The sequence below is a fragment of the Malus domestica genome, chromosome 05 (assembly GCF_042453785.1).
Source record: "Malus domestica chromosome 05, GDT2T_hap1".
Taxonomy (NCBI): domain Eukaryota; kingdom Viridiplantae; phylum Streptophyta; class Magnoliopsida; order Rosales; family Rosaceae; genus Malus; species Malus domestica.
In genome coordinates, this window is record NC_091665.1 from 39,671,360 (window position 1) to 39,694,704 (window position 23,345).

At 40.4% G+C, this 23,345-nt stretch overlaps 2 protein-coding genes across 2 annotated transcripts; both read left to right on the top strand.

The window, feature by feature from the left end:
• The first annotated feature begins 1,187 nt into the window (after nt 1-1,187).
• On the top strand, nt 1,188-10,171 carry LOC103435618 (uncharacterized). Its single transcript, XM_008374006.4, has 19 exons — nt 1,188-1,573; nt 2,450-2,553; nt 3,239-3,325; nt 3,416-3,491; nt 3,593-3,667; nt 3,802-3,855; nt 4,875-4,934; nt 5,081-5,197; nt 5,482-5,576; nt 5,669-5,871; nt 6,061-6,158; nt 6,384-6,487; nt 6,568-6,733; nt 6,862-6,984; nt 7,144-7,226; nt 7,506-7,647; nt 8,259-8,288; nt 8,431-8,501; nt 9,072-10,171. The coding sequence occupies exons 1-19, from the start codon at nt 1,535-1,537 to the stop codon at nt 9,673-9,675; spliced, it is 2,331 nt and encodes a 776-aa protein (XP_008372228.1). The 5' UTR covers nt 1,188-1,534; the 3' UTR covers nt 9,676-10,171.
• Nucleotides 10,172-10,568: 397 nt separating this feature from the next.
• On the top strand, nt 10,569-22,990 carry LOC103435642 (30-kDa cleavage and polyadenylation specificity factor 30-like). Its single transcript, XM_008374038.4, has 7 exons — nt 10,569-11,194; nt 11,581-11,955; nt 13,697-13,859; nt 13,968-14,078; nt 14,479-14,547; nt 21,504-21,590; nt 21,925-22,990. The coding sequence occupies exons 1-7, from the start codon at nt 10,788-10,790 to the stop codon at nt 22,726-22,728; spliced, it is 2,016 nt and encodes a 671-aa protein (XP_008372260.2). The 5' UTR covers nt 10,569-10,787; the 3' UTR covers nt 22,729-22,990.
• The last annotated feature ends 355 nt before the right edge of the window (nt 22,991-23,345 follow it).

The following is a 23,345-nucleotide window of genomic DNA, read 5'->3' on the forward strand; positions in this document are numbered from 1 at the left end:
CCCTTCAAGGGCTTTTATGGAGAGTTCAATCATAAAGTGCAGGTGAAGTGACCTTCGCGAGGGAGCTTTGATTAAAGGTAGATGGACAAAGCAACATGCAAGTAAGGTAGAGTAAGTATCACAAGGCACCAACGTCATAAGAGTCTTCGATGCTTAAGTTAGTAAAGTATGTTTAGGGCATCAAGTTAGGCGAGTTTAATAGTAATATAAGTGTTGAACAACAATTAAGTTAGAGTAGAGCCTTTTATAGAGACAAAGTTGGAGGAACTTTTATGATTTGGCTAATGTGGGATTGAATGTAGTTAATGTGGCGTCCTCACTCGTCACATATAGCAAATGAGCGACCGTCACATGTTATGGCCTCAACTCGTGGGATTAGTTCAGTGTGCTTTTAGCATGGGTGTCTCAACAAAGACCTTTTAGCAAGTTCATGATGCTCTATAGTTGACCAGTATTCAATAATTTTAAAATTGACGTTATATGATACAAAACAAAACTATAAAATTCAAAATTCAAGCTTTAGCCATCGCATCTTAATCTTTATTGTTTTGCTCACATTCACAACTAAAGTTTGACTTTGATGACGTGACTATGATGATTGATAAAAACAAAGAAAAAGATAAGAGTATTGAAAAAGAAAACTAACAAAACAAGAGATGGAAGGCATTACACATGCACAAATTAGTCAATAAACGCTCCCCTAAGCAAGTTGACAACAACGCTCCAACCTTAAATTATAACGACATATTATTGAGAGATTTTTTAATGTGCCAAAACAGAGCCACCACAGCAAGTTTCATAACACAAGTCCTTAAAGATTTAAAATATTTTTAATTATTTATATTATAACATTTGGTACAGTGAGTCGTGTTTTCAATGTCATCACAAAGTTGGAATAGCAATCCAAATATATATTTGTTTCCAATGTTTTTATTTTTATTTGTAAATAAATAGCCATCCAAATGATTGTTAAAAAAAAAAAAAATTTTTAACGAAAAGTTTCCGGTACTGTTTATTTTAACGAAAAATCACATTTTTACACTAAAAAAATCAATACTAGTACTAGTCTCTTTACCCTTTATTTTATCCTTACCGTTAAAACTCAAAATTTTCAAACTTTTTTTATCAGTTTTATAAAAAAAAAAGAAAGCATAGATTATGAAACACGAAAAAGGAAAATAATATTTGAGAGCCATATAATAATTCAACCCTCCATCCCATAATTCCATTTCATTTCCAAACGACACACACTCTCTCTCTCTCTCTCTCACCCCCGACCGCGATTGCAGGCTTCGTCGGGTTCTTCCATATCTGTGCGGCCCTCGATTTAGATCCAAATCGAATCCGCGGATTCCAATTTCTAGGGTTTTCGCATCCCATGCTCGGATCACTTTCGGCGTTTTGGGCGGTTCGGCGATTGGTGAATCCTCGCTTTGGGGATTTTGTGAGGGCGCGCTAGGGTTCGTTTCCTGGGGGTTCTCAGATCCAAGTTCAATTCGCCGCGCGGAGGCCATTTTCGCTACTCAATTCAACCATGTTCTGGCGTATGGCGGGGTTGTCCACGGCGTCTCCGGTGAGTTGTCCGACGTCGTTTTTGTTTTCTCTTGTTTTGTTTTGACATTTGGTGTGCGGGGCGCGGTATAGGATTATTTGTGATATGTTCGGATTGAAACTTGGTGAAGTTTTGGGTATTTTTTGTGTTGCTCTGTTTGCTTGGTGAAGAAAATGTGGGATTGGAAATTGAAATTTGGAATATTTGGATCTTAAGGAGAGTTGTTCTGTTGTGTGCAAACTGCTGGGGGGTTGGCAATTGAGACTATGTTTGAAATTGGGCATGTTGTCTTTGGTTTCGGATCCGGAATTGGGATCAGTGGTGTAGTGGGAGCTGTGAACTTTCTAATATATCACTTTGTGGCAGTCGGAAAACGCCATTGAAAAGATTATTTATTTTAATCTTACGGTTGGAAAGTAGTGGCTGCGTCTTTAGAACATAGTGGTTTTTAGTGTAGTAGACATGGATTTTTGTTAAGTCAGACCGTGGCAACACATTACATGCCAGTTAGTAATTCGATAAGGGGTGTTTGAGGGTTGTGCAAGGTTTGGAGACTTTTCAAAATCCTACGATGCACTGCTTTAACCATTTTTGGGTGTGTGGTTTTCAAAATTGGATATGATTATATGCAGGCTTATAAGTAGGTTGTATTAATTTGTTTGCATGATGTGATTCCCTTGAATCATTCAATTATATCTGCGCTGATTTACATTGTGTCTTATGCCCTACCCTAGAAGGCTGGGACGGTCTCCAGCTGTCACCTACGCTTGTTGGTTTACTATGAACTTGCTTTATGTGGTCCATACCACGGGTTTTCACTAATATGAAAGCTAGCTCTTTGTTTGTTTCCTAGCCTAATTTATGTGTTTGCGTCTCTTATTTTATGCTATGGTTCAGGTGGAGACAATTTTGGACAAGGATAATTTCACGTTGGAAGAGCTACTTGATGAAGATGAAATTATTCAAGAATGCAAAGCTCTTAATGGCCGCCTAATCAATTTGTAATGCTCCTTTCATTTTCTTACTGCCACTATATTTTTGACCTTTATTTTCTTTTCCTTGCTCCTTATTTATTCGTTGTACCTCAAGGAGTGAGTTAATAGAGGGCTTCTGTCTTTCTGCTTAGTGTCTTTGGGTAAGGGCTGCTTGTTATGCATTTGTCAGAATGATTTTATGTTTTGTCATGTGCATGTATCAAAAGACCAACATGTTGACAGATGAAAGCAGGAATTCAACACTTCCTTTTAAGAGCTATTCTCAAAATGATTCCTTATAATGGTTTGGGGTTTAGAGATGTGGGACTCTGATGTTGGCATATAGATGCAAATTCTTTGGCTTTGAATCAGAAATTTGGACTTGAACTACCTGATTTCCATGCCTCAATGGTTTGAGATGTCTACCTCGGAAATTTCGTTTTGATTTTGATTTATTTTTTAATTTTTTAATTTTTTTATGTAGATGGAATGTTTTTATTTTCCAAGCTTTGATTTGCATCCAATTTGAGCAAATCTTTTATTTCTCAGACCAAAAAATATAAGATAATTTGTCTTAAATATTTTTCGTATAATATTGTTTGCACTTTTTAGTTTTGTTGTTTTCCTTTTATGCATAAGCTTCTGTAAAATTCCTTTTCATTTTTCAAGATATGTTAATAAATTAAATTATTTGTGGTGCCCTACATTGCAGTTTGCGAGAAAGAGCCCAGGTTGAGCAACTCATCCGATACATAGTTGAAGAAGCTCCTGAGGATGCTGAAAAGAGACGAACTTTCAAGTGCGTTGCATTGAATGCACATGTAAACATGAGCATTACTGGTTTACTCTACCCATGTGATTGATCAAGTCAATTTGTTGTGTGATGCAGATTTCCTTTTATTGCATGTGAGATTTTTACTTGTGAAGTTGATATCATACTCAAAACATTGGTAGAGGATGAGGAGGTAAGAAACTGTAACTATACAATCTGAATGACTGGTTGATAGTTTTGAAGAATGTGTAACATATTCAACTTTTGATTAACTTGGTTATGTCATGTTGCCAGTTGATGAACTTGTTGTTCTCCTTTTTGGAACCAAATAATTCTCACAGCACACTCTTGGCTGGGTACTTTAGCAAGGTATTTCCTTGTTGAACTAAATGCTATCTTCATTTGTTGACATGAGAGTAGTTTTACCAAGGTAAATTATATATGTTTACTTGCTGTTTAATTCCTTTTTCCTAGGTTTTACATTTTTAATTTCTTTATCATAGGTTGTTGTTTGTCTGCTGTTGCGCAAGACAGTTCCTTTCCTGCAGTATATTCAGGTAAGTCCATTATTGTTATTTTCAAAATCCTTTTTGCTTAGGCGTTAACTTTCTGAAATTTTGTTGTGATATTGGCCAATGGGTGTCTGAAATGCATATTCTGGTGGATTAAAAGGGGAAAATTTGGGTTATATAAGTTTCTTTGTAATTTCATAAAGTGGTGTCTGGTTGTGTGAAGAACTTTTAAATGCGACAGTCTGTTTGGCTTTTTGAGCCTTTGTCTGCTTGATAATTCTGTTGGTGTGTATGTCCCAGTGTATTAAAAGCGTGAGGCGTGGGCGAGCGTCCGGGGGGAAGCCCGGCCTAGGCGTGAGGCGAAGCCTCACGGGACCTAAATTTTTTAATATATAAACTGAGCGTACACATATATTATATTAAAAATAAGAAGATTATTAATCAATAATCATCCTGAGCACACACATATATTATAAATATATATACACACACATATATATACATATATTATATTATATATGCATAAAATAGAGGATGAAAAGCACAATGAGCACACATAACAATGCATGCAAACAACACACACATCCATTATATAAAAAATAAAAATCAGAAAAAAGGCATAGAGACAAAAGTGCAAGGAAGAGGTATGAGGCAGTTAAAATCCTATCTAAAATTTGGGTTTGGGAGTAAAGAAAAAAAAAAAAAAAAAACTCAGAGGCGCGCCTAGGCGGCTCTGGCGAAGCCTTTCGCCCACTCCAGCAAAACTGAGGCGTTAGCCATGGCACCCAGCCTCAAGGGCGCCCTAGGCGCGCCTCAAGGCGAGTTTTTTTAAAACATATGTCCTTATAATTACTAGATGCATGACTTCATAGATTCATGTTCTCCTCAAATAGATTGAACCTAATATCCTCACTAACCATGATACATGTATATTTCATTCTCTATTGAATACTTGCTATCACTTCATATGTCATGTTTAAGATAGTAAGAGCTTTAAGGTTTTCATGAGTTAATTTATTTGCTTTAGTTTCGAGCTGATCCACTGTTTTTATGTGCACATTCAGGGTCATCAAGATATTGTTAAGAAGCTAGTTGACCTGATTGGAATTACATCTATCATGGAGGTTGGTTGTAGACTGTTGTTTGTTTCTCTCCATATTTGAGCTTCTTTAATGCACTGCTTTATAAACTTAGATGCAAAAGAAGCACTTTAAGATTGTTAGCCTTACAGTTGGAGAATAGTTGAAAACCCAATTTATATGTTTTATAGGTTTTGATACGTCTGGTTGGTGCTGACGAACACATGTATTCTAATCATACGGAGGCAATGCACTGGATACAAGATACAAATGTGCTCGAGATGATTGTGGACAAGTTCAGCTCTTCAGTATGTGATTAATTTTACATTTAAGCTATATTCATGCGGTTGAATGACTAGACAATGGGGGTTTCTTAATCATTATTCATTATTATTTTTTATATACATGTTTGAACAGAGAGTTTGTGTAAAGTCTGAATTTTTTAATTGCCTGTTGTAAAAAAAAAAAAATTTACTCTATGTATTTGTTTTTGCTCTGCACATTTTACTATATTATTATAGATGTTCTGTTTGATGTGCTTAAAGAATGTTGAGTGTTAATGAGCAAACTCTAGTGATCCTGATTTCTACAGGATTCTCCTGAAGTGCATGCTAATGCAGCGGAGACACTTTGTGCTATAACACGGTTTGCTCCGCCTGGACTTTCTTCTAAAATCTCCAGCCCAAGGTAAGATTTGTTTCGCATAATTATTGATTATTGTTATACATGCATTTTCTTTGTAGCTTCTTCATTAAAGTTCATTTGTGTATTTTGTGCAGTTTTATAGGAAGATTGTTTTGGCATGCTTTGGAGGACTCACGGCCAAAATCTGTTCTTGTTAACTCGTTGTCAGTATGCATCTCTTTGCTAGACCCTAGGAGGCAAACTTTGGGAACATATCATATGTATGGCCGTCAGATGACTCATGGATCCACAGTTACTGCTAATCCTGAGACTGTTGTGGGCATGCTGGAGAGCCTAGGTAAAGTTATCTCCTTTTGACTATGGTATTTGCTTTTAGTTAAGTGTGAGCTGATATATGGCTGCTTTGCCTACACATTCATATGACCGTGCAGAGTTTCTATGCTCCTTTTTAATGGCAATGGGAATTTGAAGAGACTTTTTTGTTTCTTTTCTTAAGGATTAAGTATTATCTCTTTTAATTGTTTAGGTGATTTGCTGAAGCTGTTGGATGTTTCATCGGTGGATAACACGCTGTTAACTACATATGGCAAGTTGCAGCCGCCTCTTGGAAAACATCGGTTAAAGGTGAATATTTTAATGGTCTTTTCAAGTGGTCCTTGCTCACTTTTAAGAATTGAGTTCTTTCTCCACAAAAGTCTTCCTGTGTGATTGGACTGTTTGTTATGGAACATTATTAGTTAAATGTAATAATCAATTAATATGTTTACAAGCCCCTTGAAACTTTCATAGTTTGTTTAAGGGTGATGTTTGTAGTTTAATTCTGTTTACTCTGAACATGGTACTCTTCAGGTTGTAGAGTTCATTTCAGTATTACTTACGGTTGGTAGTGAAGCTGCTGAGAAGGAATTGATTCGTCTTGGTGCTGTACAGAGAATTTTAGACTTGTTTTTTAAGTAAGTACAAAAGTTTTCATGTTTATAAAAAGACTGATTTGATACAAGTGCCTTATGCCGTGATTCTGTTGCCACTCCAGGTACCCATATAACAACTTTGTACATCACCACATAGAGAACATAATTGTGTCGTGTTTGGAAAGCAAGAATATTCCTCTTGTTGAACATCTTCTTCGTGAGTGTGACCTTGTTGGAAAAATACTTCAAGCAGAAAAGAATTTTACATTGGCAGCTGACGCGGACAAGGTGGTGCTGCATTGTTTTGTATATTACTAATATCTTGCATCCAGATAATTTATGTACTTATTATTTTATTTCAGTTAGTAGTTTATTGAAACCTATTTAAACATTGTCTTGTTTCATTTTTCTTTCAGCCAACTGTTCCTGCTGAGGGTAGATCCCCACCCAGAATAGGGAACATTGGACATTTAACACGCATATCCAACAAACTCATTCAGCTTGGAAATAACAATAGCGAGATTCAGACGCTGCTGCAGGTTTTTTATCTTTATTTTTTGTATTTTTTAGCCTTTTTAGTTTATGAAAATAAGTATTCTGTTATCTATGCTGAATGGAAGAAACATAACGCTACCAATATTATGGTGCCTACTGTTTTCACTGTCAAAGTCATTTTTAGAGTTGTAATTATCTTGCAGGAAAACATTGAGTGGGCGGAGTGGCAGGCAAGTGTCCTGTCAAAGCGTAATACAGTCGAGAACGTCTATCAATGGGCCTGTGGGTACGTGCTTTTCCTCACAAAAGCAGTTGGTTTCTTCATGTCACATTTACCATTGATTTGCGGTGCAAGTTCTAAAGCTGTAGTAAATCACATATGGTTACTAGTGGACAGCAAACATGATAGATGTGGTTTTATTCTAGTAAAATATTGCTTTTGTTTTTGCTCCTTGATACGATAGTGATTTATCAATGTGACCCTTTTCATTGCTTTATTACCTCTCCACTGTCCTATGGGCCTCATGTTTTTGGCTATTTAATTATGGTTCATCAACTGTAACAGGCGGCCAACTGCATTACATGATCGAAATAGGGATAGTGATGATGATGACTATCAAGATAGAGATTACGATGTTGCAGCCCTTGCAAATAACCTAAGCCAGGCTTTCCGATATGGAATATACAACAATGACGAGTTAGATGAGGTACCCCCTGATACCTGTGCTTATTTTATCATCCTATATCTACACACTTTACATTGTAAGAGACAACTCAAAGGGGGAAAAACCAATGTCCAGGAGAAAATAACCTAGCATTTTATGGTAGAAAATAGGCCTGTGTGTTCAAAATTTTAGATTAGAAAGTACCCTTTGAGTGGGTGAAAAGTATAAATGAAGAGGGTAGCAAATAGACCTGTTTAAATCTTCAGGAGTAATTTACACTAACTATCGTCATATGCACATAGCTAGGAAGTATCACATAGAACAAATTTCCCTTTTTAAGACTAGACAATTTGGTGCCATTATATTTAGTTTTATAACGTCTCTGTTACTGCATTTAATGTTTAGGAAAGCTATTAGTCTATCCAAATTTCCCCTGGAGCGTTTAGATGATAAAGTTGTCAGTTAATATTTTCAGTACTTGGAATTTTTGTTTCTTATCGCAACAGCTATGAAATTGAGTGGTGTCTCATTACATGGTCCTAGAGGAAATGGAAAAGATGACAATGTCCAAAAATGTTCCAAACACTTTTGTCATTATTACTTTAATGTTGCTGTGATGATGATTATTGATATCAAGAATCTATGCTTTCCAGGGCCATGGCTCACTTGAACGGGATGATGAGGTATCAAATATGCTGCAATTTTACTCCATTCATTGAGCATGAATTTTTTTTTCTTATGTTTTGATGATATCAGTGTTGACTACTGTTTGTTTCTATATAAAAAGGTTTTGCAACGATTGCTTACTATATAATTTTGGTGCAGGATGTCTACTTTGATGATGAATCTGCTGAAGTTGTTATATCTTCACTGCGTTTGGGAGATGACCAGGAAAGGTAGGTGGAAAGTCCTTTAATCTTTACTCTTTAGATTCTATTAGGATATTTGGCAAGACAATCCTACAGCATGAAGCTGTATGCAGGGTTTGATTGCCACAACTAAATCAATGCATGTAGGCTATTCCTGGCCATAATGGGAATATTTTTGCTCACCACTCTCAAGTGATGGTGACGCTCACCATCCTATTCATCACCGTTAGATGATTCGAATTTTGAGATGTGTAGTGGATAGACACAAGTGTCAAAATTGAAACTCATCCAACGGTGATAAATAGGATGGTGAGCATTACCATCACTTGAGGGTGGTGAGCAAAAATGCACCCACCATAATATCATGAAATATTGAGATTTTATGGCTTATAATGCCGACTTTCGAAGCAAACAATTTTCTTTTCATGTTTTCTTGGTTTATAGTTCTTCGCATGGGTTATGTGATAGAGGGCCTAAGCTTCTGAATGGATTTTTGGACTCTTACTAGTAGTGTTATTGTGCATATCTAGCTTTCCTGATTATGTATGTAATACAAGTGCTTTGAACTGCTTGACATGGTTGCCTTTCTGATTGCAGTGGTTCTCTGTTTACAAATTCCAACTGGTTTGCGTTTGAGGATGACAGGGCTGCCACTGATCGCTCAACTGGTTCTCTTGCTTCTCCATCACCAAATACGGTGGAGTCTAGTGCTATCAGTGGTGGCAGTGATGATGATGTCATTGTTGGTGAAGATGATGACTTGGTTGACACCGCAACATCTTCTCCAGAACCAGGAACAAAACCAGAAGATTCAGAAGTTGCCGTCCCCAACAATTCGCCAGAAGTGGGACCCGTTGAAACTGAAAAACCACCAGAGTGGGTTGAATGGAGGGAGAGTTCAGACTCTGGGGAACCATCTGATGTCCTACCAAATGGTGAGCATCAAACGGAATCTGCAGATACAGCTAAATGTTCTCCGTCCACTTCTGAGCCGCTGATAAAAGATGATAAAGTTGTTACTGAGCCTCAAGCTGAATCAACAGTTGAGGGAACTTCAAAGCCGCCTGAGCTGTCAGAATCAGGCAACGAGAAGCCAAGTTCTGAGTCGACCACTTCTGATGCTGCAGCTGCCGACGTGGGAACAAAAGGCAGTCAAGAAGCGGCTGCAAGTGATAAAGAGAAAGACAAGGAAGGGAACTAATGTATATTCTTGATGATCAGTTAACTGGGCTAACTCATTACGCCACGACAGTGATTGGGTGGGAAGTTGAATCTAGACACTTGGTTGGGCAAGGCGACTGTATCTATAGGGCCTTGCGCACATCATCGGAGTCAGTGTTGTTGAATAGGGCTGATGATATTTTTTCCCCACCTGTAAGAACTGATCTTGCCCTCGCTCTCGCTCTCTACTCTAGCCCCCCCTCACGCCCTTTCTCCAGTTAAACATTGAGGAAAAGGGAAGGCGGTAGGTTCTCGTTTGCAGACCCTCGTAGCGAAGTAACTTTCATGTTTCATTAATTTGTCTACAGTTTAGGTGTTACAGAATTTGGATTTGTCACGCTCTCGCCCGCTGTATTTTTAGCAAGAACTTGTCAATATATATAGTTGCCCTCTCCCTCTCCCTCTCCCACTCCCTTTCTCCCCCCTCTTCTCTGAATATGAAATTGATTTTGGAAATAAGTTCATTGATTGTCTGATGCTGTTTCTCGTTTTTGATCTGATGGCTTGCATTTCCGGCGTTACATTTGTACGCCGATGTACTGTTAGCGTTCGGACGCGGCATTTCCCGTCATAATATTTTGTTATTTCAGGCTATGACTGGAGGAGCATGAATTTACTGTCTTGTTTGTGTTTACTGTGACTAGCAAAGTTCTTTAGCAGACGAAATGTAAATGTGACTTTTACGTTTTAAATTTGCATAACTATGTTAATTTCAAGTAAAAAAATATCACTAAATCGTAATGATAGTGTCGATGGATTGTTGAACTTAAATGAAAAACAAAATGTAAGTAGCATCTCCCGCACGAGAGGCCTTTCTCGTTTGGGCCAGACTGCTACTTTCTTTCCAACCCGAATTGGACGCAACGAGAACCCAAACCCGGATGCCCGCCGAAATGTTTGACCCCGACCGCCCTAAACTAAACCTTCCTCCTCTGCGCTTCCTGGAGTTGGCGCACTTTGTTGCTCCCTCGCATCTCTCTCTCCTCTCTCATCACAATCTGTTAGACCCTAATTATCTGATCAAACCCCCAAATCCCAAATCTCCCAAACATCCACCCACCCTCACACCCAGACGAATACTAAGCTCGCCCAATGGAGGACTCGGACGGAGTCCTCAACTTCGACTTCGAGGGCGGCCTCGATGCCGCCGCCACCGTCTCGGCCACTGCGGGCCCCGCCAACACGGGCCCAGCATCTAATTATTCCGTGATGCAATCAGACTCCGCCGTCACCGGGGCCGGCGGGGCGGGCTCCAACCAGGCTGCTGTGGCGCAGCAGCCCAATCAGAATGCGAACCGGATGGGTGGGCGGAGCTATCGCCAGACGGTGTGTCGTCACTGGCTGCGCAGCCTTTGTATGAAGGGCGAGGCCTGTGGGTTCCTCCACCAATACGACAAGTCGCGCATGCCCGTGTGCCGCTTCTTCCGGTTGTATGGTGAGTGCCGCGAGCAGGACTGCGTGTACAAGCACACTAACGAGGACATCAAAGAGTGCAATATGTATGTGTTTGCTTTTCTCTGCCAATTTCCTGATTCATCTTTTTTGGTTTTTAGTTGAATTTTGTTGTTTCAACTTGGTGGTGATTCTGATCTTGAACTTAATGGATAGGTTAAAATTGTACTGATTTGAGTTCAATTGTTGTATTGTGATATTGATGTTGTGGATTCTTTAGGAATTGTTGATATTGGTATTCTACGATCATATGATTTCGACGATTCGAGGTTATTAGGTGGAGGGTAGAAGAAACAAAATTATCTAAAGTTGTTGCTTCTCCTCATTATTTGAACTTCTTTATCCCGAATATTGGAGTCTAGTTTCGACGTGAATAAAACCATGAATTTATCAAAGTTTTATTTGTTCTTATGGAAGGGTTTTGTCATTGTAGGTACAAGTTGGGTTTTTGTCCAAATGGTCCTGATTGCCGGTATAGACACGCAAAGCTGCCGGGACCTCCACCTCCAGTGGAAGAAGTCCTTCAGAAGATCCAGCATTTGAATTCTTACAATTACAACAACTCAAATAAGTTCTATCAACAAAGGAATGCTGGTTTTCCCCAACAAGGAGAGAAATACCAACCTGCACAAGGACCCAACAATTTTGTGGGAAAACCTACTACAGCAGAGTCTGGGAATGTTCAGCAGCAGCAACAGCTTCAACAAACCCAACAACAGGTTGGCCCCGCACAGACACAAAATCTTCCTTCTGGCCTAGCTAATCAGGCAAATAGAAGTGCGTTGCCTTTGCCTCAAGGAACATCTAGGTTTGTTCAGAGTCCCAAGGTTTTTTATTAGGTTTTGTAAATCAGTTTCTGTATTCTTTTATGGACATTTTTATAAGAGAGAAATTTTTTGGTAAATAATTTCCCAAAAAAGTGCTGTCCACTTCTATCAGCTGTAACTAGCTTCCTTTAAAACTACACTAGCTAACTTTATAAATAATTCCTCTGTATAATTTATATTTGACCATTTTATGTACGGGGTTTGCTTTTTCATATGTACTTTACTTTCTTTTTATGATCTGTACATGGGGTTGCTTTCTCCCAATAAGTTCTTGACCTATTTATACTTTGTTATTGGAAGATGTATGATATCGTCTTCTATTCTTCCATTCTACAGCAGTAAGGAAATATGTGGCAAGACTTACTTTTGTGGGCGCGATAGTGTAATAAGAAGCAGCTGAAATTGTTTTTGGCGTTACATAACTTAGTAAATTTCACTCTTATTTGGTGCTAGGAAAAAAGTTTATATCTTTATCTTTGGGATGTGGTATTTGTTGCATATGGCTGTAGCATGTTAATTTTAACTTGCTTGAAACACTCTGGGAGACTCCCAATGGAAAGAAAGTCTAAGACAGTTCTGAACGCTTAAGTAGGGTTTAAGTTTGACATGTCTGGCTTATTTCAAGTTTACAACTGAAAAAATTAGTTGTCTTGTCAGCAGGTAGGGAGGGAAGAGGGTAATAAAGAACTGGGTACTCAAAGCAAATGTATATTGATTTTTGAGTTGCAATAAGAAGCAAAAAACTCTCTGTAAGACACTTGGGGTGTGCAATGGTGCCTAAATAGATTCTAGATGTATGTCTCAGGGTATATTAGGACCATATTTCTTAAGTTGCACCGTGGCTGAATAAGATGTTGTATCTTGATCTTCCAGAACTAGAAGTCCAACCTACCAATGATTTTGTTGATGAGGAAGTTCCATAGAAAAATAATTGGATGAGTTTTGTGCAGAGTTTGGGGGTGGGTCCTCTGTTGTGGGTAAACTGGAATCTTGACTCTACGAACCCGAGGAAGGGCTGCGCAACAATAGTAGGGGTGTTAAGTCCAAAGCTTTTTGTTGTGCTAGCAGGAATGAAAGTGCATGAATGCCATCCCATAATGAATGGTTTGGTGGTGTGTTGAGTTGTAGGGTCCAAATACATGTTCTGTCAAAGAGCATTCAGATTCGGGAACATACTCTGACCTGGCTATGCAGATAAGTTCCCTGGGAACATGAGTCAAATATGTACCAGCCGTCAAACTGCATTTGGTATTGTTGAGGGCTAAGGTGCAACAAGTATAGGTTGTGAATCTCAAAAAGCTTGTTTGATAGTAATCTTGATTGTTTGTTCCACAATGTAGATTTGGACCATCTAGATAAAGTTAGAAAAGTTCAAATATGTAAATGGTGTCATATCAGTTTAAGCTGCTTGATATTTGCTACCAAAGTGTTTGCACAGTGCTTACTATTCACCGTTAGTTTTGGAGTTATGCTGTATGATGGCTGTATAGGTTCAAATATAAAAGTGCCCAGCCAACCTGCTTTCTGCATTTTTACAAATGTTAAATTGTGATAATCATCTTCCCATCAAATTTCGTAATGTAGTAGTCAATTGTCATATCATTCTTCCTACCTAATGAAATCTCTTGACTGTTTCTCTATCCATATTTTACTCTTCTTCCCAATTAGTGCACCCGTTTATTGAATTGGATATACTTATTTACTTCAAACATCAAACCTTAGGTATTTTATTGTTAAAAGTTGCAACCGTGAAAATTTGGAATTATCTGTACAACAAGGAGTATGGGCAACCCAAAGGAGCAATGAATCCAAACTTAATGAAGCTTTTGACTCTGCTGAAAATGTGATTTTAATTTTCTCAGTCAACCGGACTCGACATTTCCAGGTAGGATTGCAAATTGCATCCCATTGTGTTTCACATTGTTTACTATTTTTAGTTATGTCAAGTTATCTACTGGGGGTGCTAGAATTAAATTCACCTATTCTTTGCTAGGGTTGTGCAAAGATGATGTCCAGAATTGGTGGGTCAGTTGGTGGAGGGAACTGGAAATATGCACACGGAACTGCGCATTACGGGCGAAATTTCTCTGTCAAATGGTTAAAGGTATATTTTTGTTATACAAACAAACAGACAGGATCCTACAAAGTTTCTTGTTAGAATTATCAAGTCTGTTTATTATTACTGTTGTTCTCACTCTTACTGATTGGCATGCTAATGAGTATGCCTTGGTTTTTCGGCTCCTTATTGGCTATAGTGACAGTATTTTTTTATTTGCTTGAGGCTTGTATCTTAATAGTTAATTCATTCTTTCGTTTATATGTTCTCACATTGTTGGTTTGAATCAAGATTGGAGTTGTTTGTACTTGTATCGGCTTTTAAGTTATTTGGACTTCATTCTTTCATTTCATAACATTTAAACCTAAACTCCCATCTGTGTGCCCACTTTGAGTCAAGTTGCAGTTGGGATAAAATGTGATGTCTAATTGCAGTTTCTTTGATGCAGCTATGTGAACTGTCCTTTCACAAAACTCGTCATTTGAGGAATCCCTACAATGAGAACCTACCAGTGAAGGTACAATCAGGAGCCCTAAAACTATAGAAATCGCAGTTGATCATTCGTAATATAAACACTATTTGATTTTTGTCTGTTCTGTCTTGATTGATTTGAAATCACCCAATTTATATTTCTGTCAGGATTTTCAATATGTATCGGTAGGCTGCAGGTTTGTCATGCTAATCCATGATTCAACCAGCCAAAACGTGTTTGTACATTTATAAAAGACATACTTTACTAATTAGAATGGAAGTTACAATCCAGGGGACTCGGAGTCTACTGAACGGCCTTGAGTACCAAGCTTAAATTGATAACCGAAAACCTCAAAAATAGTATAATATAACCTGTATGACTAAATGTACAATCCATGGAGGCAAGAGACACGGGTTTCGGACAACCAATTCGGGTTCATGCCAGGGCGCTCAACCATGGAGGCAATCTATCTCTTACGAAGATTGATGGAAAGATATAGAGATGGGAAAAAGGATTTACACATGGTCTTTATAGATTTGGAAAAAGCGTATGATAGGGTCCCAAGAGACATTCTTTGGAGGATTTTAGAGAAGAAAGGAGTACGAGTAGCATATATCCAAGCTATAAAGGATATGTATGAAGGAGCAAAGACTGCCGTAAGAACTCATGAAGGACAAACCGAAAGCTTTCCCATAACTGTAGGATTACATCAAGGCTCATCCTTAAGTCCTTACCTTTTTGCGTTGGTAATGGATGAGTTAACAAGACATATTCAAGATGATATTCCTTGGTGTATGCTTTTCGCAGACGATATAGTGTTGATAGATGAAACTCAAGAAGGGGTAAATGCAAAGCTTAACCTTTGGAGAGAAGTGTTGGAATCTAAAGGTCTTCGCCTAAGCCGATCAAAGACAGAATATATGGAGTGCAAATTCAGTGCAAATGGAGGCCAAAACGAGTTAGGGGTGAGGATCGGAGATCAAGAAATACCAAAGAGCGACCGTTTTCGTTACCTAGGATCTATCTTGCAAAAGAACGGAGAATTAGATGGAGATCTCAACCATAGAATACAAGCTGGATGGATGAAGTGGAAGAGTGCATCCGGCGTGTTGTGTGACCGCCGTATGCCACTGAAGCTCAAGGGAAAATTTTATAGGACGGCAATAAGGCCGGCGATGCTGTATGGCACAGAATGTTGGGCGGTGAAACATCAACACGTACACAAAATGAGTGTAGCGGAGATGAGGATGCTTCGTTGGATGTGTGGGCACACGAGAAAGGATAAGATTAGGAATGAGGATATCCGGGGTAAAGTAGGAGTAGCCGAAATTGAAGGAAAGATGAGAGAAAATCGGTTACGGTGGTTTGGACATGTGCAAAGAAGGCCTACTGACGCTCCGATTAGAAGATGCGACTATGGGACAGAGGTTCAGGGCCGAAGGGGTAGAGGAAGACCTAGGAAAACTTTGGAAGAGACTCTAAGAAAAGACTTAGAGTACTTGGATCTAACGAAGGACATGACACAGGATCGAGCACAATGGCGTTCTAAGATTCATATAGCCGATCCCACTCAGTGACTTGGATTTTCCAAGTCTCCAACCGAGAAGTTTTCCTCACTCGGGAAATTAAGGGAACACTACCCCAACCTACATGCTCCACTCAGAAAGCTTCAACATACAAGCTTCAACAAAAGAAAATTCAAAGACCTTAGCGAAGAAGGCTTTGGTGTATTTAACACAATACGTTGAAATGAAGGAAAGCTTATTTATTGATATCCCCGATAAGCTACAAATATGTACATATACATGAGTCAAAATAAACACACAAGAGGGAGCCTTCACAAAGGTTGCTTAGGAGAAGTCTCAGCAGTCGGTAGAGCCCCAGAAAGAGAAGGCACCGGAGGGGGATCATTTGGAGCCTCAGTACTGGACACAACCCTAGAAGGAGGAGGCATCAGAGGTTGATCATTCGGAGCTTCATTACGCGGTACAGCCCCAGAAGACGAAGGCAATAAATGCCTTTGGAACAAACCCACAAATCTCTGATGATCAAGTAAAACCTGACCATCAGTTTCCTTCATTTGGTCAAGCTTCCTCTTCATGTTTGTAGCATAGTCATGTGCGAGCCGGTGCAACTGTTTATTCTCATGCTTGAGCCCTCTAATCTCCTGTTTGAGACTCATCACTTCAGCCGCCAATGATTCAACTTGGTGGGTTCGAGCAAATAGGCGTTGGGCCATATTAGACACAGAACCTGCACACTGAACACTGAGAGCCAGCGAATCCTTAACAGCTAACTCATCAGACCGTTTGGAAAGTAGTATGTTATCTTTGGGAGTGAGAAGGTTCCTGGCCACCACCGCAGCGGTCATATCATTCTTCATCACGGAATCCCCAACGGTAAGAGGACCAGTAGGGGAGACGAAGGATGGGCGCCATATGTTGTCTGGAGAAGGCGGGGCTGCCTCTTCAACAAGGTTCAAGTCAAAACGACGGTCGGAGGGGCCAGACATTTTCAAAGGTGTTGAAGAGAGAAGAGGTCGGACAAATCAAGATCTTAGAAGTGCAAGAATGAAGCTTCTACTGGTGGAGATTCAAGTGTGCTTTGGAACTTAATGCCAGCCCCTATAAAAATCTGCACTCGACGGAGCTTCAGAAATCGAAGAGGCGCCTGCTCAGAAATCGAAGAGGCGTTTGCTTTCTCAAAAGTTGGGCTGCTCAAAGACCACGAAGGCCGATCTCAGAAATCGAAGAGGCGCTCGCTTTCTCAAAAGCTGGGCTCCCCAGAGACCACGAGGGCCGATCTCAGAAATCGAAGAGGCACCTACTTTTCCAGCCTTGTCAGCACCTGTCACACGCACACTCAGCTTTGCGGAAATTATGGGCATTCTGTCGAAGACTTCTGGGGAAGTAGAAAACACATGAATCTTACTGTTCAATCACCCACTTCCCACACGCAACAATAGCTCATGGGTACCACATATAATTTTGCCAAAGTTCTCTGCCAAAGTTGAGCACATGAAGCTTGCAGCTCCCACTACATCGCTATGACCAAGAAGGGTAAAAGAATAGCAAAGAAACAGCACTAACAAAGTTTAGACCCATAAATTTTGAAGGTCTAGCTACCATATTATTACCCACAAGGGTAAAGGAACAGTACCACTGCTGGATAATTGGAAAGTCCCTGTGTGTCAACCTCTGTGCTTCGTGGCAAGGTAGACTAGCAAACATGCCCAACCTTTACTCACAGTCGAGAAAACACTCCCAATAAGATTGCTTGCTCCAAAATCGAAGAGGCACCGTCCTCCGAATCTCGAGAGCCAGACTCCCAACATGACTACTTTCTTAAAAATCGAAGAGAGGGTAAAGGAACAGTACCATTGCTGGATAATTGGAAAGTCCCTGTGTGTCAACCTCTGTGCTTCGTGGCAAGGTAGACTAGCAAACATGCCCAACCTTTACTCACATTCGAGAAAACACTCCCAACAAGATTGCTTGCTCCAAAATCGAAGAGGCACCGTCCTCCGAATCTCGAGAGCCAGACTCTCAACATGATTACTTTCTCAAAAATCGAAGAGATACTACTCCCCGAATCTTCGAGAGCCAAACCCCCAGCATGATTGCTTTCTCAAAAATCGATGAGGCATCGTTCTCCGAATCAATCGAAGAGGGGCTCGCTTTCTCAAAAGCTGGGTTGCTCAGAGACCACGAGGGCCGATCTCAGAAATCGAAGAGGCACCTACTTTTCTAGCCTTGTCAGCACCTGTCACACGCACACTCAGCTTTGCAGAAATTATGGGCATTCTGTCGAAGACTTCTGGTGAAGTAGAAAGCACATGAATCTTACTGTTCAATCACCCACTTCCCACACGCAACAATAGCTCATGGGTACCACAGATAACTTTGCCAAAGTTCTCTGCCAAAGTTGAGCACGTGAAGCTTGCAGCTCCCACTACATCGCTCTGACCAAGAAAGGTAAAAGAATAGCAAAGAAACAGCACTAACAAAGTTTAGACACATAAATTTTGAAGGTCTAGCTACCATATTATTACCCACAAGGGTAAAGGAACAGTACCACTGCTGGATAATTGGAAAGTCCCTGTGTGTCAACCTCTGTGCTTCGTGGCAAGGTAGACTAGCAAACATGCCCAACCTTTACTCACATTCGAGAAAACACTCCCAACAAGATTGCTTGCTCCAAAATCGAAGAGGCACCGTCCTTCGAATCTCGAGAGCCAGACTCCCAACATGACTACTTTCTCAAAAGCGAAGAGAGGGTAAAGGAACAGTACCATTGCTGGATAATTGGAAAGTCCCTGTGTGTCAACCTTTGTGCTTCGTGGCAAGGTAGACTAGCAAACATGCCCAACCTTTACTCACATTCGAGACAACACTCCCAACAGGATTGCTTGCTCCAAAATCGAAGAGGCACCGCCCTCCGAATCTCGAGAGCCAGACTCCCAACATGATTACTTCCTCAAAAATCGAAGAGACACTGCTCTCCGAATCTCGAGAGCCAGACCCCCAGCATGATTGCTTTCTCAAAAATCGAAGAGGCATCGTTCTCCGAATCTCGAGAGCCAGATACCACAGACCACTTTTTCAAAGTGCTCTGACAGAGTTAAAACATGTGAAACTGGCAGCTCCCACTACCGTGCTATGACCAAGCAGGGTAAAGGAATAGCATTACTACTTGTTGTTAGGGAGACTCCTATATATGTCGACCTCCATCCCCAACGGACAGGCAGACCTGCAAAAATGCTCAACCCTTCATCATATCTGAGAGGGCACTCCCAACGAAGCCTTTCGAAATATTCAGCTTTCTTTCCCCCCGATAATACCTCTGCAAACAAGCTATACTAGAGCAAGAATATCTCATATCATCAGGGTTAAAAGCAAGAGTATCCCATATCATGCTTTTTCCCTGTCTTTTCCTTTGGCCTTGTTTTTACCTGCAAGACAAGGAGAAAGAGAGCAATCAGTCAGCACTTGGAATCAAGCTTCCAGCCAGGAACTGACTGCCTGGAACCCCTTACCTGATTACTTACCTGGCATTGCTCTCGAGTACTCATCTTCAACATCTTATGTTTCTAGGGAAGATTCCGCATCTGCTTGAGGAACAGATAGGGCAAGTGCGAAGGATACAAGGAAGCATGTGGAGACAAGCGTAACAACACACGTGCCGATACATCCATTACTCTGTCAAAAGAAAAAGTATCCTATATTAGCAGGGTGGAACGTACTCTAGATTTGATGGACTTGTTTTGACCCTCAAATTCTTCAGTCGGCCTTATACTCTGGAGGAAACCAGAAAACCCTCCAGCTCAGTTCAAGAATAAGCCTGTGGAAAGTTACTTCTTCAAAAGCAAAAGTATCTCATATCATCTCTTCTCATTTTTCTTCTCTTTATCCTTCATGCTGCTGCAAGATGGGGAGAAGGTGAACAATCAGTCGGAGCTCTGATTGCTTACCTTGTCTGTCACCTCTTTCAGCAGACCCCCTAGCTCGGCGACTTGGGGGACTCCTACTACATGGTTTGTATCGTGCTTGACCAAGCCTGAAACTACAAGTAAGCTTCAAGTGAAATTGATACATTACCTTGTGCATCTCCACCAGTTGAAGATACCACCCCTGGATGGAGGAAGAGTACTTCCAGAGAAGATGCCACATCTACCTATGAGACAGATAAGGCAAGTCAAGACGACACCACACTCCGATACTTAGAAGTTTCGTGATTACGAGATCATTCTCCCACAATATTTCATAATGTCATTTGTACTAAATCATTCACTTGTACTCACTAAAGGAGAGCTTGAACCTATGTACTTGTGTAAACTCTTCACAATTAATGAGAACTCTTCTATTCCGTGGACGTAGCCAATCTGGGTGAACCACGTACATCTTGTGTTTGCTTTCCTATCTCTATCCATTTATATACTTATCCACACTAATGACCGGAGCAATCTAGCGAAGATCACAAAAAGCGACCGTTTTCGCTACCTAGGATCTATCTTGCAAGAGAACAGAGAATTAGATGAAGATCTCAACCATGGAATACGAGCTGGATGGATGAAGTGTAAGAGTGCATCCGGCGTGTTGTGTGACCGTCGTAGGCCACTGAAGCTCAAGGGAAAATTTTATAGGACGGCAATAAGGCCAGCAATGTTGTATGGCACAGAATGTTGGGCGGTGAAGCATCAACACGTACACAAAATGGGTGTAGCGGAGATGAGGATGCTTCGTGGGATGTGTGGGCACACGAGAAAGGATAAGATTGGGAATGAGGATATCCGAGGTAAAGTAGGAGTAGCCGAAATTGTAGGAAAGATGAGAGAAAATCGGCTCCGGTGATTTGGACATGTGCAAAGAAGGCCGACTGACGCTCCGGTTCGAAGATGTGACTACGGGACAGAGGTTCAGGGCCGAAGGGGTAGAGGAAGACCTAGGAAAACTTTGGAAGAGACTCTAAGAAAAGACTTAGAGTACTTGGATCTAACGGAGGACATGACACAAAACCGAGCGCAATGGCGTTCTAGGATTCATATAGCCGACCCCACTTAGTGGGAAAAGGCTTTGTTGTTGTTGTTGTTGTTGTTGTTGTATGTATTTTGTAGGTCCTTTTGTGGTTTATCTCTGTGTGTGTGTGTGTGGTATTAACAAATAAGTCGGCATTGTTTAGAATCATATTGAAGAGTCATTGTATAATGCCATTATGTATCTTGGCTGGGTGCTTCTTAAAAATATAAGTGTTGATGTGAAAAATGTTAAGTGTTGATGCATCACTAGGAGCTTAAATAGAACTAATCTGATAGAATATTATGTTAATAACTTCTTTACGTGCGCCTATTTTTTATTAGCTGTTTGACCATGCATTTTTACCTGCAGTCATTACTATTGTCGACATGTATGCTTGCTGATGTGCTACTACTTTCTGTAGACATACCTTAAGAGTCAAGACGGGAACAAACTTTTGAGCTTATTGTTATGCTTGTACTCTTGCAGATAAGTAGAGATTGTCAAGAGCTAGAGCAATCCGTCGGTGAGCAGTTGGCTTCCTTGCTTTATCTTGAGCCAGATAGTGAACTTATGGTATGTTCAAAGTTTACGGAAACTAGTTAAATTTTGGGAAATTAAATAGAAATTAAAGAAAAAGGGTTTAAAAGGAAAGAAATGAAAAAGAGTTGGATAAAGCAATAGAATTTCAAAAATATTTACAATATGTCAATCAATTATTTTAACATAGGAATTTATCTCTATATTTCTCCTTAGTTTTCACTTGCGTTGTCCTTAAAATTAGTCAATTTTACTGGGGCAGCACAAGATCTGTTTTGCACTATAACGTGTCCTTTGCTTTTCATTTAATGTTATAGAATGGCCAGAACTCGACGGAATCTGAATGTTGTTTATCGTTGCCTGCGTACAGGCAATTTCAATTGCGGCAGAATCAAAACGTGAAGAAGAAAAAGCAAAGGGAGTCAATCCAGAGAATGGTGGTGAGAATCCAGACATTGTCCCATTTGAGGACAATGAAGAGGAGGAAGAGGAAGAAAGTGAAGATGAGGAAGATAGCTTCGGTCAGGTTCCCGGAGCAGGAAATGATGGCAGAGGAAGGGGCAGGGGAGGAGTCATGTGGCCACCTCACATGCCTCTACCAAGAGGTGGCAGACCTATGCCCGGGATGCAAGGTTTTCCCCCAGGAATGATGGGTCCTGATGCAATGCCTTATGGCCCTGACGGATTTGTTATGCCAAATCCTTTTGGTATGGGCCCTCGGGGTTTCAATCCGTATGGTCCCAGGTTTTCAGGTGACTTTACAGTGCCCAACCCTGGCATGATGTTCCGTGGACGGCCACAACAACCTGGGTTTCCACCTGGTGGGTTTGGGATTATGGGTCCTGGACGAGCACCATTTATGGGAGGCCCCCATCCAGGCCGAGGTGGTCGGCCAACTGGTATATCTCCAATGTTTCCACCACCCCCGCCACTATTATCTCAAAACCCTAACTGGATGCCGAAGAGAGATCCAAGGGGAGCTTCCAGTGATCGGAGAGGACAAGATATGACAGGTTCGGCTGGGGGACCAGATGATGAGGCACTTTATGGTGCTGGAAACAACTCTAGAAATGATGACAGTGACAGTGAGGATGAGGCCCCGAGGCGGTCGAGGCATGGAGAGGGAAAGAAGAAACGGCGAGACTCGGAAGGAGATGCGACCTCCGAGCACTAGCAGCTCAGCCACTAACGACGAAACCCGTTTTCTTTCTTCGGCTTACCGGTTTCTGAGAAACGATCGGACGAGCCATTCTTGATATATGGATTCTTTTTGGTGCTGAAGGAAACTTGGATGTTTAAACAAGTTTTCCTGATTACATTCTCATACTCTGATGTTTTGTTTCTGTAATTGTATACTGCTAAAGGTGATTAATCGGTTTGTGAAAACTCAGAACTTGATATTCAGAGAGAGCTGGAAGTGTTTTTGGGTTCAAAAACGCACTTGAATCGCTTTTTGAAAGAGGCAAGCGATTTTATTAGAAGTATTTTTTAGCAGAAGTATCTTTAAAAGAAACAGTTTCAAACGAGCCACATCTCAAATTTTTGGTGCTCTTCCGGGATAACCTTCGCTGGACCCATTATGAGATCCATAAACGTCGACGTACGCTTGAATGACCGTTTATACATAATTCAATCTTTTCACTTGTGATATTGCACTCTCTTAACCAACTGACATGTTCGAAGTCTACTACTCAACCTTTAAAATAAAAAAATGGGCAAGTTAATTGATATCGTGGTGATACAAATTATTTGATTAGTGCATTTCAAGGGTAAATTTGGAAATTTAAAGAA